The following is a 16,611-nucleotide window of genomic DNA, read 5'->3' on the forward strand; positions in this document are numbered from 1 at the left end:
AGTTAGAGTTTTTAGTATAGGGGTGTTTGGGAGAGAGAGTTTTAGAGAGAGTTTAGAGGTTTGGAGAGAGTTTAGAGTTTTGACCAGTAAAAACTCTAACTTGGGTGTTTGGTGAGAGAGAGGATTAAAGAGAGTTTTGTACCGAAAACTCTGATCAAAACTCTATTTTGAAAAAGCTGGGTAGAGGAGCTTTTTCGTGAGAGTTTTGGAGAGAGAAAAAACAAAAAACTATTTTGTCCACATAATTAATACCAAAATTTGTTTTGAAAAAACATATGTCCATAAATGTCATTTTACATGCTCTAAGTGTTACCAAACACCTTTACACAACAATTATTTAAATCAGCAGTCAAATCCTCTGAACAAAAAAGTAATCATCTAACCACAAACTCGAACCTCTAAACTTTAAACTCTAATCACCAAACAGGGCCATAATCTAGCTAAAACTTCCCGATAGAAGTAATGTTACCCGACTAATACTTATCAATGATCATATAATCATACATCCCTAGTAGCCACACATCTACATTTTTAACCTGATATTTTATGGGCCCCAAGTGGATAAGTGATCTTAATTATAGTTTTCATCATGTTACTCACAAAAACATAGCTATATTCACCACTCCAATTATTTCCTTATGCCAACAAAAAAAAATTTTTGCTTACACATTTGTCCATCCCAAGTTTCAATCTAAATCCAAATCAAATAGTAAACAAACTTTAAACGCTTGGTATTATGTATATGATAAGGTTTTTCTAATTGAAAGTGTTTCGAATAAGCCAAGAAAATGAAACAATAAAAATGTGTATTTCAAGATTTGAACCCATGATCTCTCATTTGATAAGCTAATGCACTAACCATTATACTACAATACTCATATTGGTACTTGTGGGATAAAAATCATATAAATAGAAGATACTATTCCTATTTTTGAAGACTTCAAATGCACGTTGGTAAATAATCCGGAACGTATCATCCGGGACAAGAATTAGTTATCCTGTAAACATGATTTGACTTTAATAAATCTGAAGTAAACTCGATTAAAACGACCTGTTCGACACCTCTAGATCAGTAAAAGTAGAGTGTAGACCCGATACTACAATTGGTATTTTCCCTCCCCAAACCTGCATCGCATATTCGCATGAGCCCATTCTAATATACAATGTCGTTCGGCCCAAATTTTGTATGATTTTCTAAATAAAATGATTCAAATCATAAAAAACACTCCCAAGTCTACAAATTAAGTATACATTAGCAGTTTCTCCTTCCACAAGCAAAGAACACAACAACACAAACCCCCTTCTACGCAGGAGAGAGAAAGTGAAAGTGCAAAAGTTGAAGCCATGGAAGCTCAAGAAGGTTCACAGAATGAACACCTAATTCTCGCCAATAAGATCTTCCTCCTCACTCATCCCGATGTTCAGGATATCGAGAAAGTTCGTCTGAAAGATGAGGTCTTATCTTCCATCAAATCTGACTGTAAGTATTTTTGATCGATTGAAACCCTAATTCTTCACTCTTTTCTACACTCAAATTGTATTCAATTTTATGCTTACTTGTTGCTGTTGTTTTGCAGTTATGGCGTCGCTTTATGAAACCCTAGCTGCGAATGGAGTTTTGGAGTTGGATCAGCGGGCTCTTGATTCGATGCGGAAAAGCATTGAAGAAGAGCTTAAGAAGCTCGATGAGAAGTGAGATTTTCGTTACTTGTAAATTTAAATTTCTATGGATGGTTTAATGTGAAATTTAGATGACATTTTAGTTGATATTGTCAAGTTTAGATTGATTCAATTATGTTAGGTTTTTTGTTTTTTTTTTGCTGAGTTGAATTGTGATTGATGAAAGGAAGATAATGTTATCGTGTTTTCCTGCTGAAATTCTTCCTGCATTGTAGAATGGCTGCTGGTGAATTATCTCGTTTTCATCATTGCATAGGGAGTTTGTGTGTTAACTATGTTAATAGCGCCATAGTTTCATTGCCATTGATTTCGTGATGAATTGTGTCAATCTTACCTTCTTTCGTTCCCCCAATTTTGTGTTCTTTTATTTTTTTCTGGAAATTATTTTCAAAGATGGAAATGTACAAGTGTTTTGGATGAAGAGTAATGATCCAGTGATGTATGATGCTTTTGTTATCGTTCCAATTCCTGAAAATTGGGCTTTATCATATTTGGTAAAGCTCTAGAGGAGGAAATGAAGAGACATCTGAGGATCTCTGTCTTCTTTCTTTTTCTTAGTTATGAATTTTTTTTAACAACTTGTACTGAAAGCAGCTTCCTATATGTCCTTCGAATAAAATAATTAGCGGTTACATCGATGTGCCAGTTTATTTTCTCTTCGTTTACTTGCAAAGCTGATTTTGGTGAAGGACTGGAAGCATCCTTGTCTAATCTAGCATGATTTTGTGTTTTATTCATGAAAGAGTTGATTTTTTTTTTGTAATGACAGCTTATCCTTGATTCCTTCCTAATAACATCCTTTCTCTGTAAAGTTGAAAGGGATAAGTGCCAAAAATATGAGTTTTGCCTAATTGCCACCTATCCATGTCGAGAACTGTTATGTAATTTTCTGTATAAGCAGGGGATATAAATACTACGAAAAGATTCTCTTAAATTCACCTTTGGTTATGTCATGTGACCTGAAGTTAATGTTCATACAGACCTGTATTGTAGTGGCAGGATGTCTGACTTCTCAGTTTCTTATCAATGTGGTTTTATCTCTTGTAACAGAGTTGATGAATTTAATGAAAAAATGGCGATTTGACTAAATCTACTACTATGTCTTTCTGATATTGACACTGGCCATGTATCATTATATTCACAATGTGTGATAGATTGGTTGATGGTTGATGGTTGATCTACTGTTTCTTTTTGTTGGGAGGGGAAAGATTGAGTTGGGAACTCTTTTTTGTTATATCTGTGGGAGTGGTTTATAAGTATGTTAAATCTTTTTCCCTGTTGCACTATTATGCTTCATGAATAATCTGCTATAATGTACAATGATGTAGTAGTTTAGCTATTATATGACCGTTCTATTGTGCGTGTAGGATTGCTGATGCTGAAGAAAACTTAGGTGAAAGTGAAGTTCGGGAAGCTCATTTGGCAAAATCTTTATTTTATATACGAATTGGTGATAAAGTGAGGACCTCTTAAATTCAACAGATCATTTCTAGTGATTTTGACAGGACTTTTTAATCTAATATCTTAACATTTTGTTTTTTTGATTAATTTTCTTTTTAAAATCTAGGACAAAGCACTGGAACAGCTCAAGCTAACAGAGACTAAAACTGTTGCAGTGGGGCAGAAGATGGATCTGGTGTTCTATACTCTTTTAATTGGATTGTTTGACATGGACTTCGATCTGATTTCCAAAAGCATAGATAAAGCCAAAAAGTAAGTTATTGCAAGGAATTAAATTTCTTTCGATAGTTTAGTGTTGTTTTGATGCTTGATCAGTAGTTATCTAGTCCTCATATCATGCTTTCCATGCATTATTCCAGCTTGTTTGAGGAGGGAGGTGATTGGGAAAGAAAGAATCGTTTGAAGGTTTATGAGGGGTTGTATTGCATGGCTACACGGAATTTCAAGAAAGCAACAAGCTTATTTTTGGACTCCATTTCAACTTTTACAACCTATGAGTTGTTTCCTTATGACACATTTATATTCTACACAGTCCTTACCAGTATAATATCCCTTGATAGAGTTTCTTTGAAACAAAAGGTATTTCAGCTGTATTTTCTATCTATCTCTAGAAAGAGTCTCTAACGTCTTAACTTATCATTGTATCGATCCAGTTATGTCTAAAATGTTCATGGACAATTTTGCAGGTAGTGGATGCTCCTGAGATATTGACTGTTATTGGAAAGATTCCTCATTTATCTGAGTTCCTGAATTCTCTCTATGACTGTCAATACAAGTCATTTTTCTCCGCATTTGGTGAGTAAGAGTTGTTATCGCTTTAATTTTCTCGTCCATTGCATTTGTCCTTTTGTATTCTGCTTATCATCATTATCTTGGTGAGATACTGAGATAGTCCGTGTTGTCCATCTTGCTTTACCATTAACTCACCTGTTTTGACTCTGCCATGGTTTGTATTCCTTTTTTTGTGCTTACTATATCTGTACCCTTGGCATGTCTTCCCGTACAAAAAATTATTTGTGGTTGAATCTTCCCTCTGTTTCCCCCTCTTTATTTTAGTTATCGTTGCAAATTAATTGAAGACATTATTTATAATATGCAGCTGGCCTGACGGAACAGATAAAGTTTGACCGCTATTTACATAGACACTTCCGTTATTACATGAGGGAGGTCAGGACTGTTGTTTACTCTCAATTTCTGGAATCTTACAAGAGTGTTACCATTGAGGCAATGGCGAAGGCTTTTGGTGTTACAGTCGAGTTCATTGATCTGTGAGTATTTTTTTAATCATGTCAATCATGAAGCTGCTTCCTGATAAATTGTATGTCTTTTGTGGGATTATAGAACTCTACACAAGTGCGTAAGTATGTTCCAAGTTTTATTGTTTGGATGTTTTAGGAAGTTTTTAGAGGTCTTATTGAATAAGTTTTTTATCATAAAAAACGAAGTCAGAAGAACCCTTTTCACTATGCTGAATGAAGGCCCCCTTTGAATTACTCCTTTAAATCTGTTTAATTGGGTAATTTTCAGGTCCCCTTTTAATTAGATGAAACGTACTCTCTTTGTCTGAATTGTCACGCTGTCTCAATTCCTCATGATTCACTAGAATGCCCTTTAGAATATTCGCCTTCCTCGCATCTCTCTCCTACACTACTTAAGTTGGGGGTACGTGTGTAATCCAACCATGGTCTATTTCAATGTTACTGGTTACAATTTCTTCCAGCCACCCATATTTGATTATGAATTTCTGGAGGAGTATTGTTTTTTTTTTTTTTCTTATCCTGATCAATGAGTGAAACATACCTTACAAATTGCAATTAATTATCTTTTTTTCTGCCAGGGAGTTATCTCGCTTTATTGCTGCTGGGAAGCTGCACTGCAAAATTGACAAAGTTGCTGGTGTTCTCGAGACCAATCGTCCTGATGCTAAGAATGCCCTCTACCAAGCAACTATCAAGCAAGGAGACTTCTTACTCAATAGAATCCAGAAGCTGTCTCGTGTGATTGATCTGTGAAGTTAGTAGATAATTATGAATCTTGCAGACTATTACGCAAAGACAAGATACGAAGAGGTGAGGGCTGATGTGAATTTGAGTTGGGTTGGCTAGTACACCTGAAAGAAAAATTATCAGTTAAAAATGTTGTCAACCTTGCTGTACTAACCTGCTCAGTGCTCAAGCAGATGATTATTTGCCTATCATTGTAACAATCTGATCATTTTGCTATGAATTCCTGTCAAGGTGATGATGATAAGAGGCTTATCAGGAATTCTATCAGCCATAGGAGTTCCTTTTTCCCATTAAATTGTATGTTGGGTGTTCAATTGAATGTTTCTGTATTTTTAGATTAAATTGCCATGGCTTTTTTTTTTCATTTCAATTCAATGCTCATGTTAATTTATAGCAAATTATGACCCTATGGCTATGAGTTCTTTTAAGCGATAATATTTCTCTTCTTTTTGGGTCCAAGATGCTTATATGAGCTCTAGGATGTGCTGGTTGGAACAGAGGCATGTATAAATAAAAATTTTCAAATTGTAAGCCGAGCTCTATACCTTCCATCAACCAATCTTGTATGTACTTTACCGGTGGGTACAATCCATGTGGAAGAGTTGGCTGTTTATGTACCTCTACGAGGCTTTTGGTATGTGGGAATGGAAATTTGGTAACTAGAAACTGGTATAAAGATTTAGAAATTAGTGCGAATTTACTTGTTAATTCAGTCTTAAATATTAATAAAATCCTAGTCATTTGGCACTTCTGACCCCTCACCAAAAAGGCTCCCCTTTACCGTTGCCCACTAGAATTTCCATCGATATGCATCATATGCTTTGTCATTAGAAACATTTCACATTACGTACTGTACCGGTACCACTTTTAATGTGCCATATTTTATGTATTGTTCCATCTTAAAACCAATTGGTGATAGGGGGAGTAACTCTTAATCTTAAAAAGTGGTTTATTTACAACTCGAGCATGAGGAGAGCTTAGCTCACTTACAAGTAGAGATGGCCAACAGTGCGGGCCAATCCAGCCCATCCAACCTAGCCCACCTCGTGGGTCGTGTGGGCCGGGCTCGCAAGAAGCCCAGTCCAGCCCAGCTCAAACCGTGAAATTGGTGGGTGGGCCGTGGGCCAGATTTCTTGAGCCCGGCCCACTAAAGCCCGCTATTAAAACCGCCCAGCCCGGACCACGAAACCGGTCCAGCCCAACCCATGAACCAGACCAGCCCAGTCCAAGTTATTATTGAACCAAATTGTGTATATTTTAATCAAATTGTATATATTTTAATCAAATTACATATATTATAATTCAGTCAAATTTTAAAATAATGAAATTATTCATTAATTTTAATAATTGTAGATATTTTTATTCATTTTAAAGATTTAATATAACAATAATGAATAATTTCAATGATTAAATTATTTTGGAAAAAAAATATCTCATGTCGTCCCGCCAGCCTGGTCCAGCCCACTAGACCCACGAACCGCTTCTCGAAGCGTGAAAACCGGTAACGGACCGGTGTGGGCCAAGACTTTTCAGCCCGTGGACCAGCCCACCCAACCCATGAATTTCACGGTCCGGTCCTGGGCCGTGAAATCTCAGCCCAGCCCGCTCCGGCCCACGGTCCGGCCCGCCCAGCCCGCACCAGTGGCCATCAGTACTTACAAGTTAGGATGTTCCATCTTAAAACCAATCGGTGATAGGAGTAACTCTTAATCTTATAAAGTGGTTTATTCTCTCCTCTTCTCCAATGTGGGAGACTCACAAGTGGACATTTAATGGGTTTCAAGAAGAACTTTGTAGGAAGTTCTACTTCCCATGTTTTTGCCAACCAAACAACAATACATATACCTACGTCCTAGGAATTCTAATTTCTCATGTATTTGAAGGTTAATCAAACAAGCTCTTAGATTTTCATATGGATGGCGGATGTATGTTTGTTACTGTTATGTACTTTGATGAAAATCACTAATACAAAATATAAAAACTTCCCCAACTTTACCACAAGTCCATTGATATATGTATTTTACCAATCACGTTAGCTATTAAGCTTTGTAGACTAGAGTGCTATATAAATCAGATATGTATAAAAATCAATATATACGGATTTTGGATAGCGCTGCCTTTTTACACATCTGGGGATCTTCCTGTGTACTAAAGGGGTTTGTTAAACATCGCCCATTATTTCCTTAAAATCGCCCAAATTTATATATAAATGGACGATTATATCCTTGTGTTTTAACCAATATTATTTTTTACTATATCTTCCAAATTTTTACTGTAATGCAAAATTTAACTTTCATTTCTCTCCAAACTCTAAAATAACCGGCGACAGTCACCAACATTCATTGAAATTAACTCTAACATTTGCGGCACTCACCGGCAGTCATTGAAATTAACGATCTCCCACTAAGCGAACACCATTAATTAATATAGAAATTATGTCGTCTCCGGCTCAGGTAATTTTTTTTTTTCGCTTCGAAAACAACGAACGTGTAGCCAGAACGATCGCCCTATGGATCAAACGTCTGGCCAGGACGTTAGATCCATAGGGCGAACGTTTAGGCCAAACGTTCGACCCATGGACATAACGTCCTGTCCAGGACGATCCTTCCATGGGGCGATCGTTTGCCGAGGACGATCCTCCCATGGAAGGATCGTCTGTCCAGGATGATACTTCCATGGGAGGATCGTCCTGGGCAAACGATCGCCCCATGGAAGGATCGTCCTGGACAGACGATCCTTCCATGGGAAATCGTCCTGGGCAAACGTTGGCTTGAAATTTGTATAAAAAAAAATTACCTGAGATGACGCTGCCGGTTCCTCGGCTCATTTCCTCTGCTGCCGCAAGCTCCGCCGCCAAAGCCGCCGCTTCTGCCTCCTCTCGGTGTCGTCTTGCTTCTGCCGCTCTTGCAAGTGCAATTTCTGTTGCAGGACGAAGGATAATTTTTTTCTTCTTGTTTGGATTTTCCTCAGACATTTTTATACAAGCTGAGTAAATGGTGGAAGAGTGAAGGAAGAAGAAGAAGAATGAAGCGTGAAGGAAGAAGATGAAAAAGTGAAGGAAGAAGATGAAAAAGTAGATAAGTGAGAGGGAGAGGGTAAAAAAATCAGAAAAATAAATAAGGGTAATATAGTCTATTTGTGTGTAAATTTGGGCGATTTTAGTAAATAATGGGCGACGTATAGAAGTTCAGATACTGAACACTAGAGACTGAATCCTATAAAATTAATTCCGTTGTGCATAAATTTTGAAAATATGAAAGCACATCTAATGATATAATCATATCAAGATTATTTTTACAAAAATAGCAGATGAAGCGTGAGAATTAGGATACTTTTTACAAACAATGAACTACAATTTGGGCCCTCAAAGATGAGAGGCATGTGCTCTAGGTCACTTTGCACACAATCTTAGAAGAGCCTGATTTATGGAATGAACTATATGATGGTTACCACCCTTAATCTCAATTCCTTCAAAGAAGTTGTATGTGAAGCACAGCAAGCACTGCTAAAGACTATCTTCACCATCAAGATCACGCAAAGCAGCATAACTCTCTAAAGTGAAATTGTCAGAGGAGTTTCTACGTCGTTGATGATAATCTGCAACTCGGGGAACAACCGAGTCTACCCTCAATTTGGCAAGACACATCCTTTGTTATATGAACTGACTACATCCCAACAGGTCCAACACCTAATCCGAAGGAAGCAGTGTGAGTTTGTAACTTTGTATTATAATATCAATTCTAATTCGAATGCCTGCAATACAAAAAGTGATCATTTGTTTGTATGACTCAAATTTTACCTGACATGGGCATTGGCATAGGTGTCCTTGGAAATGGTTGTCTTTCCTCAATGTCAACGGCAACAGCATCCGATATAAGAAATGTCTTTGCAACAGATGCTGCATGCTCCAAGCAGCACCTGACCACCTGCTCTCATTTGTGAAGAAGATGTCAAAATTTATCGTCATTTACCCCAGAGAGCACATATGAAGAAGTTTACGTACAGGAGGGAGGGCAAGAGGGAGGGATGATAAATCCATCTCACTTGGCCAAAAACCAAGCTTAGTCGCTTTTTTCGATAAATCTAACAAATTTAAGGGTGTTCCGAATTCTTTCTGACTAAAGAGCAGGGTATTCTCGGAAGGACTGGTTTTTGCCCATATCAGAGATGAAAATATCACGACTCAGACAAAAGGAGCAGTTTCTATATAAAATTCTGATTCACGCTAAAAGAGCATGACTTGTCCTTTGAGCATTCTGCAAACAAGCAAAGCAGAACTGAATTCTTTGGTTCTAATGTTCTTCGACCTTCAGAACTCTAATGCTTCAACTTCATACTTCTTTTCTATGATCTTGCTCTATATATAATATTAATTAAACATGGAGCCAGAGTTTCATGTACTCGTGTTCACACACGCCATACAATCAACCTAAGGAAAGTACCAGAAAAAACTACATTTAGACCTACTATACCTTTGTAGGATCCATGATCCCAGCTTCCATCAGATTCTGATAGCAATCACTTGCAGCATTGTACCCATATCTTAAGTCATCATTTGAAAGAACCTGCAAATTTTCACTTTATTTTTATAAAGTTAATTTAAGCAAAGTGCGAACAAATTTTGCATACAACAGAAAACAGCAGAACAATATGCAGGAGTCAAGACCTTCTGTACAACCACACTACCACTAACACCTGCATTTTCTGCTATCTTTCTTATCGGGTAGGACAAAGCCCGTCTAAAGATCTCCGCTCCAACCTGTAGAAAAACATATATTCAGCACATATGCCAAGGAAAGTCGCAGAAACCTGAAATGAGATTATATAACCCTGAACTTCATTTTAGTTATGACGGAAGTTGGAAATCTCAACACAAGTAGTTCACTTGATACATTTCACATTTGTATACCATCCATTGTGGAGTAATTCATAGGTCATTCCAAAAAAAAAAGCTAGTACAGAAAAATTGTAATCTAGACAACATGAGAAAGGCCAGATCATATCCATCATCTATAGACATCATGTGTTTATTATGCATAATACTAAGCAGCGCAGTTTTCCAATTTAATGCAGGTGAACAAAGAAAGATGAAGGTGAATGGTACTTTATGTACCTTTTGCTCCTCATTATCTAGCTGCTCTTTGATTTCGTCAACCTTCAATGACAGCCGTAAAAGGGTACATCCACCACCAACTACAACACCTTCTTCAATAGCCGCCTTCAAAATGTCATTTTGGGAGCTTAAAGACAAGAATTTATCACTAACATAAAGGTTGTTGAGAAGTACATGGAGAACGCAGAGAATTACAAAACCAAATATATTTCACTCAAATTGCTCTTAGGTAAGATCAAAGGTTTCTTAGCATAATACAAGCTGTAGGATGCCTTTGATCTTCTAGACTTTAGTAACCTTTTCCCTAGATAATTTATAACTTCTGCTATGCCAAAGGACATATAGTGAGGCTCATATGATTTTGTTTTGATATTCTTAAGTTAATATAAAACAGAATCGACGAACAACATTACCTTAGCTGCATTCAAAGAATCTTCAATCCTCAGTTGTTTATCTTTCAGTTCAATCTGTGTATGAGCTCCCACCTATAAAATATTTACTCCATTTCACAAGTTGTCCACAACATATGCAAACTACCTGGAATGAAGTGATTGCAATACCTCAATGATAGCAATACCCCCAGATAACCTTGCGATTCTTTCATGTAAAATTTTCTTTTGAAAATTCTCTTGGACATGCTGCAGAGAAAGAATAGCAAATTAAGAACCAGACCTCACACAAGGAACTACATAGAAAATTGTCTTTGAATATCCTCTACACATATCTTCTTACAAGCATTTCGATGTTGGAAATGGAAACAAGAAACCATTTCCATTACATGTTTAGCATGAGGATCGGGGTAATAGTTTCCGTTTCCTAATCATAACTATTTCCACCCTATGGTAATTGGTAAAACCTTAGCTTACCCTCCTCAATCCTACAATAAAGAGTGTTCTATTTCCATAGTAGAATCAAACAACCAAAATGGTAACAATCAATGTCACTTTTTTCTCCCCTTTATTTGATTCTATTCACTTTCCATTCCAAGAGTTATACGAAACATGCACTGAAATCTTGGAAATTTATAGAACATGATAATACCCATATATAAGTTCCAACAGATCAGGGTTTCCTCGGCTCTGAAATCATACATGTGCACATATTTCTTCATTATTCCACAGCAATGATATTGACATTGCAGTTATGCACTTACAACAATACCAACAAATTAAAAGTTCTATGATTCAAGTAATCGTCAGTCAAATATGTGAAGAACTCGCGATGTACCTCAGCATATGCTTTGATTTCAGAAACTCTCTTCTCAACAGCTTGCCTTGTACTTCCATCAGTAACAATTAAAGTAGTTTTGTTAGTTATGACGACTTTCGTAGCAGTTCCTAACACATCCATTCCAACCTTTTCTAAATCGAGACCCAAATCATCTCTGATTACAGTTGCTGCACAATGCATGAGAACTTAAATGAAAGCTTTAGTATAAAACAAATGTGACTTCAATGACATTTTGATGAACTACCTCTTGTCAAGATAGCAATGTCATCCAAGCTATGACTTTTACGTTCTCCAAAGTCAGGAGCTTTGATAGCAACAGCCTTAAGAGAACCCTTAAGCTTGTTCCTGATTATTGGAGCTAGGGCTTCCTGCTCTATACCCTCTGCAACTATCACAATAGGAAAATCTCCTTTCACGGCTTTTTCCAACATTTTGAACACCTCTTTAGGATGTTTGATCTTCTTATCAACCAATAGCAACTGCAAGATGAAAATTAGTATCATATGATTAAATCTGAGGAAACAGATGACAAAAATATGTCAATGATAAAGCAAACCCTACCTTGCAATTATCGTACTCTACTGTCATCTTCCGTCGATTAGTGACAAAGTAAGGGGACAAGTAACCTCTATCAAACTGCATTCCTTCTACAATCTGCATTGTGTTTTCTGTGCCTGTTCCTCTCTCAGTTCTTACCACACCTTTCCTCCCTACTTTTTCAAGAGCTTCAGCAATCATATTGCCTACTGCATAATCATTTCCTGCACTAACAGCTGCCACATCTGCAATTTCATGATCTTCAATCTGCAATATTTTTCATATTCAGTGTTAGTAGGTGGTAAAAATGAGAACCTACAACTTCTTTTGATTATCCAATTGGTTAATGTGGGAACAAACAGGAAAGAAGGGAAGAAACAACTTTCATCACCTCTCTAGACATCAATTTCAGATGAGAAACCAGGGCATTTGCTGTCTTCTCGATGCCACGTGAGATTTGGATAGGATTCCTGCCTGCTGCAATGACCTTAAGATTTTCACCTTTAGTACAAAAAACTAAGAAGCTAGACAACAATGGTCTCCTTAACTAAGGGTGCATTCTCTTTACCAGATATTCACTTATGTAAGCTTATAGGGCTGTGAATAACCCATCTAAAATTGATAGAACTTATTGTAGTTCTGTTCTGAACTTGGGTGTCCCGGCACTTTATTGACCTTTACGTTACCTTGTTTGAACTTATTGGCCCTCAACTTAATTTGTTCGAACTTATTAAGGGCTCAACTTAACTAATTTGAACTTTTTTCTGCCTTTAGTGGTAATAGAAGGAGAGGAGAGCAGAACAATGGAGCAAGTTTAATGCATGAAATGGGTGACAAAGAAAGAAACTTAATTTAGCTGGTGAACCTTTTGGATAGATGTATGATTACCTTCACACCCTCATCAATGAGACCGCGAGCAAGAACTATCGATGTCGTTGAACCATCACCGGCAAGATCATTAGTCTTAGCACCGGCTTGTCTTACCAACTTCACTCCAATATTCTCTAGAGGATCCTCCAACTCAATCTAAAGCATTACAAGTTAACAGCAAAATAGCTTATCATTGGAAGTTCTGTAATAACCTTCAAATTATCACTAGCTCAAACAGTCTGTTAGTAATTCATAAAATGCATGTACGAATCTTTGGAGTTTGCTGACCACCTAATGAATCAAGATAGTACAGCCTATGTTACTCAAACTTTTCATTTTAGTTAACATGGCCATAAACACTTGGACACTTTATCTTACACCATAATCGTGGAAACTGATATAAAATAGCGCCAAGTCGGACACTTGGACCTCTTCCGTATCCAGCACAAGTGTCCGAGTAGAAGTAACATATTGTAGTATGCTAAGCATCAAATGTACTCCTTACGCCCAAAATTGATTGTCACGCCACCCCAACCCCTCGTGATAAAGGATATGCAATGATCATACCCAAAAAAAAAAACCTATTACTTCCTCTGTTTCGTTTTAAATGCAACAAAGGGGTATTTTTTATGAGATATAAAATGTTCCTTTATTGCATTTAAAACGGAACGGAGGAAGTATGCTAGTTAGGGTCATTTCTATACTCTTTGTTTCTTCCCATTATTTAATATATTTATATAAAGATTGGCATTTTAGAAAATCTAATCATAATCAAGTAATATGCTAAGAAAGGTGAATTTTTTTTACAAACATCTAAAATTCCAAATCATAAGATGATGACTATTAGTTCCAAAGAAAGGGAGTATATATTAACAAAAGGTAAGAAATAGGAAGCAAATAACCTGTTTAAGAACAGTCTCACCATCATTGACAATCTTGGGAGGTCCATATTTATTTGGCAAAACCACATTTCTTCCTTTTGGACCCAATGTTACCCCTAACAAATCTCCCACCAAATCAACCCCTGCCTATAAAACCCACAAAAAAAAATAAAAAAATTGTTAATTGTTCTTCTAAAAGTAGAAATACAAGGTAAAAAGAAAAATTTAACCTGAAGTTTTTTTGTGACAGAGCCATCATGATTAAAATAAAGTTCTTTGGCCATGGATTTAATGGTGGTGCTCATTGAAGAATGTCTAATAGTAGTAGAAGTTCTGTGTAATGTTGTTTGAGAAATTAGAGAAACAGGGTTTGGTAAGCAAGCCATTGAATTGAAGTTTTATTTATAAAGGGAATTTTGTATGATTTGATTGTTGGTTTCTTTGATTGTTCTGCTTCTTGAGTTGTTTTTGGCTGATAGTTTTTATTTCGATATTTGGGGTCTGGGGATAGAAGAAGATAATGAACAGAGCTGGAGTGGCGGAACCCAACGGTCGAAGTATCTTGGGTTTATTTTTTTATTTTTTTTTGACAGGATCTTGGGTTTATCTTTGGGTAATGCTATATATAACCTTTAGGGTTGCATATAAGCATTAAATATATTTCTTATTTTGTTAAAATCAAACTAAAAGAATAAGGCTTAGTTTTGTTAAAATCAAGTCAGACTAAAAGAATAAGACCCTATTTCATAATTAGTGGATAGCTGTTAACTGTTAGCTGGTTGTATTGATAGCTGATTGTATTAAGTTGATTTGACTAGTTGATTATATTAAGTTGATTTGACTAATTGATTGTATTAGCTGTTTGTATAGATGTGTTTGATAGATAGTTGTATTGTTAATTAATTGTGTAAAATAACCAATAAAGAACATTGACCTAAATTGTTAGGTTTAGGGATACCTAGTTAAAGGTAGTAATTTTAGAGAATTTTAGGACATAAATGTAATTTTCTCTTTCATTCTCAAACTCTAATATCAAAAACCCCCCCTTCTTCAAAAAGAGTTTTTTGATCACGAAAAGCTATTTCAAACCTCTCTTTAGCAAACACCAAAATAAAAGATTGACTTGTCAAATCCTCTAATATTGCCTCAAACCTCTAATTATACCCTAAACCTCTATTTACCAAACAGGGTCTAAATCTTCGTTAACTATGATTATGTTTAGATTCATGTTAGTAAAAACTGAGAAGAATTAGATATTTGGAAATTTTCTTACCATGGGTTTTGGAAAGTGGGCCACAATAAAAAGTTAAATCTGTTAGGTGTGATCAGCGAGAGAACCGGATATACCACTCCAAGGCACGAAAACTACGCTTTCCTATTAGTTTAATTTCGCCCCTTTAGGATCACCGGGTTACCACGAAATAACTAATGAGATACAACGGGGAGAACAATTCACTTAGATGATCTTCTAAGTAAATCAACAAGAACTTGTGTTTAGAGTTTGTGAATAACACTCAAGATAAATTAGCAAAGTTTCTCTCAAGCAAAGCAAGAAGTTTAGAGTGTTGAAAATCTGATTTTTCCTCTAACCCAACCTCATAAGAATCACAAAGGTTATATAGAAATACATCCTTCATAGATTAGAGTTGTTACTTTCATAAACCCCCCTTTAATCACTGATCAATGACCTTTAATCCACTGATTTAAGGATCCTAATAGTCATTAAACGGATAACGTACACATCACAACCGTTGAAAACCGTCAAAGCATCTTTTCACGTTCCAAGACAGAAGACACGTCGCGACTCGCGAAACAGCTCGCGAGTCGCGACGGCCCCCAAGTCGCGACCCGCGACGGGTGTCGTTGCGACCTGCGTTCAGTCGTCTGTTTACCTTGGTTTTCAACGTGCCTTTGCAATTTTGTGTACTCTAATCTTTTGCATACTAGACCTCTTCCTCTTCTAGTATATGAACATATGAGCATAAAACCCATTACCCTATAAATATTCCAACAATTCTCCTCCCATTTATAGGGTAATGTTGAAAAGTTTTCAACTTGCTATAAATCACAAACAACCATGTTCATGCATCATGGAAATATCTTACGATTGAATTTCCATTTAGTAAAAGTAACTTTACAATAATTTCGATCATAATGATAGACAAAGCTTTGAATCATATAACCACTACAAATTATTGAAGATACTAATACACATAAACATAACTAGGTTCTTTAACCTCCTAAACATAACTAGGTTCTTTAACCTCCGACACCTATGAAGCCTTGGTGTCCATATCCATTCATAAGCGTTCCAAGTCAAGCCTTAGACTTGGTGAAGCGGCCAAACCTCTAGCTTATATAGGTAAATCTTTACGAACATGCTCCTACAATTGAGCACTTTATCAAAGATTTATTAAGAATATTGATCTGTTGTGCGTCGTTCTTCTAGTTTCGAGATTGCGAGGTTGGATCTTCGGATCCATAAGTTGGGCGAGTTCAATCAATCTAATTCGCACCAAGTTCTTGTGATGGCTTCAGGGGTCATCATATTTTAAAAATACATCTTGTGAGAGCCCTCTATTTTGATTTGGACCCGGGCAAGTTTTGACCTCCATGCATTTCGAGTTTTAATATAGTGGGACTAAACTCTGGGTACCCTCAGAGCAGGGTTAGAAGTCACTAAAGGATGTGACTTCATTATTAGTTGAATCTGTAGAATCCCAGGAGTATTTTTTTTCTTCAAGAACTTTGGGATTTAACGTCTAGTGGACATTGGAGTTTACTAGATGGCATGCAACAATCTCTCTCCGAAGATCGTCAGGGTTATCTCAAC

General features: G+C 36.5%; 2 protein-coding genes across 6 annotated transcripts; one reads left to right on the plus strand and one right to left on the minus strand.

The window, feature by feature from the left end:
* Positions 1 to 1,230: 1,230 nt before the first annotated feature.
* Positions 1,231 to 5,489, plus strand: LOC104908731 (26S proteasome non-ATPase regulatory subunit 6 homolog). Its single transcript, XM_010697882.4, has 8 exons — positions 1,231 to 1,480; positions 1,578 to 1,692; positions 3,048 to 3,138; positions 3,248 to 3,393; positions 3,501 to 3,720; positions 3,828 to 3,936; positions 4,241 to 4,409; positions 4,979 to 5,489. The coding sequence occupies exons 1-8, from the start codon at positions 1,345 to 1,347 to the stop codon at positions 5,151 to 5,153; spliced, it is 1,161 nt and encodes a 386-aa protein (XP_010696184.2). The 5' UTR covers positions 1,231 to 1,344; the 3' UTR covers positions 5,154 to 5,489.
* A 2,901-nt stretch (positions 5,490 to 8,390) lies between these two features.
* LOC104908730 (ruBisCO large subunit-binding protein subunit beta, chloroplastic) lies at positions 8,391 to 14,360 on the minus strand. 5 transcript variants are annotated; one of them, XM_048648372.2, is made up of 14 exons: positions 14,009 to 14,359; positions 13,800 to 13,925; positions 12,916 to 13,053; positions 12,419 to 12,514; positions 12,052 to 12,294; positions 11,735 to 11,969; positions 11,488 to 11,675; positions 10,821 to 10,898; positions 10,674 to 10,745; positions 10,261 to 10,365; positions 9,814 to 9,906; positions 9,620 to 9,712; positions 8,947 to 9,073; positions 8,391 to 8,835 (listed from the first exon to the last, which is right to left on the minus strand). In XM_048648372.2, the coding sequence occupies exons 1-14, from the start codon at positions 14,162 to 14,164 to the stop codon at positions 8,813 to 8,815; spliced, it is 1,773 nt and encodes a 590-aa protein (XP_048504329.1). In that variant the 5' UTR covers positions 14,165 to 14,359; the 3' UTR covers positions 8,391 to 8,812. The 5 variants fall into 5 exon arrangements, with proteins under 5 accessions (XP_048504329.1, XP_010696183.2, XP_048504331.1 ...); XM_010697881.4 differs by having other exon boundaries at positions 11,488 to 11,657; positions 14,009 to 14,357; XM_048648374.1 differs by lacking the exon at positions 14,009 to 14,359 and having other exon boundaries at positions 13,820 to 13,925.
* Positions 14,361 to 16,611: the final 2,251 nt, after the last annotated feature.

The sequence above is a fragment of the Beta vulgaris genome, chromosome 7 (assembly GCF_026745355.1).
Source record: "Beta vulgaris subsp. vulgaris cultivar EL10 chromosome 7, EL10.2, whole genome shotgun sequence".
NCBI lineage: Eukaryota > Viridiplantae > Streptophyta > Magnoliopsida > Caryophyllales > Amaranthaceae > Beta > Beta vulgaris.

Coding starts and splice junctions, on each gene's coding strand:
- LOC104908730 (XM_048648372.2), bottom strand. CDS start 14,164: ATGGCTTGCTTACCAAACCCTGTTTCTCTAATTTCTCAAACAACATTA. Junction 12,515..12,915: donor TCATTGATGAGGGTGTGAAG/GTAATCATACAT, acceptor GAAAATCTTAAG/GTCATTGCAGCAGGCAGGAA. Junction 12,295..12,418: donor TGAAATTGATGTCTAGAGAG/GTGATGAAAGTT, acceptor AAAATATTGCAG/ATTGAAGATCATGAAATTGC.
- LOC104908731 (XM_010697882.4), top strand. CDS start 1,345: ATGGAAGCTCAAGAAGGTTCACAGAATGAACACCTAATTCTCGCCAAT. Junction 1,481..1,577: donor ATCTTCCATCAAATCTGACT/GTAAGTATTTTT, acceptor GTTGTTTTGCAG/TTATGGCGTCGCTTTATGAA. Junction 3,139..3,247: donor ATATACGAATTGGTGATAAA/GTGAGGACCTCT, acceptor TTTAAAATCTAG/GACAAAGCACTGGAACAGCT.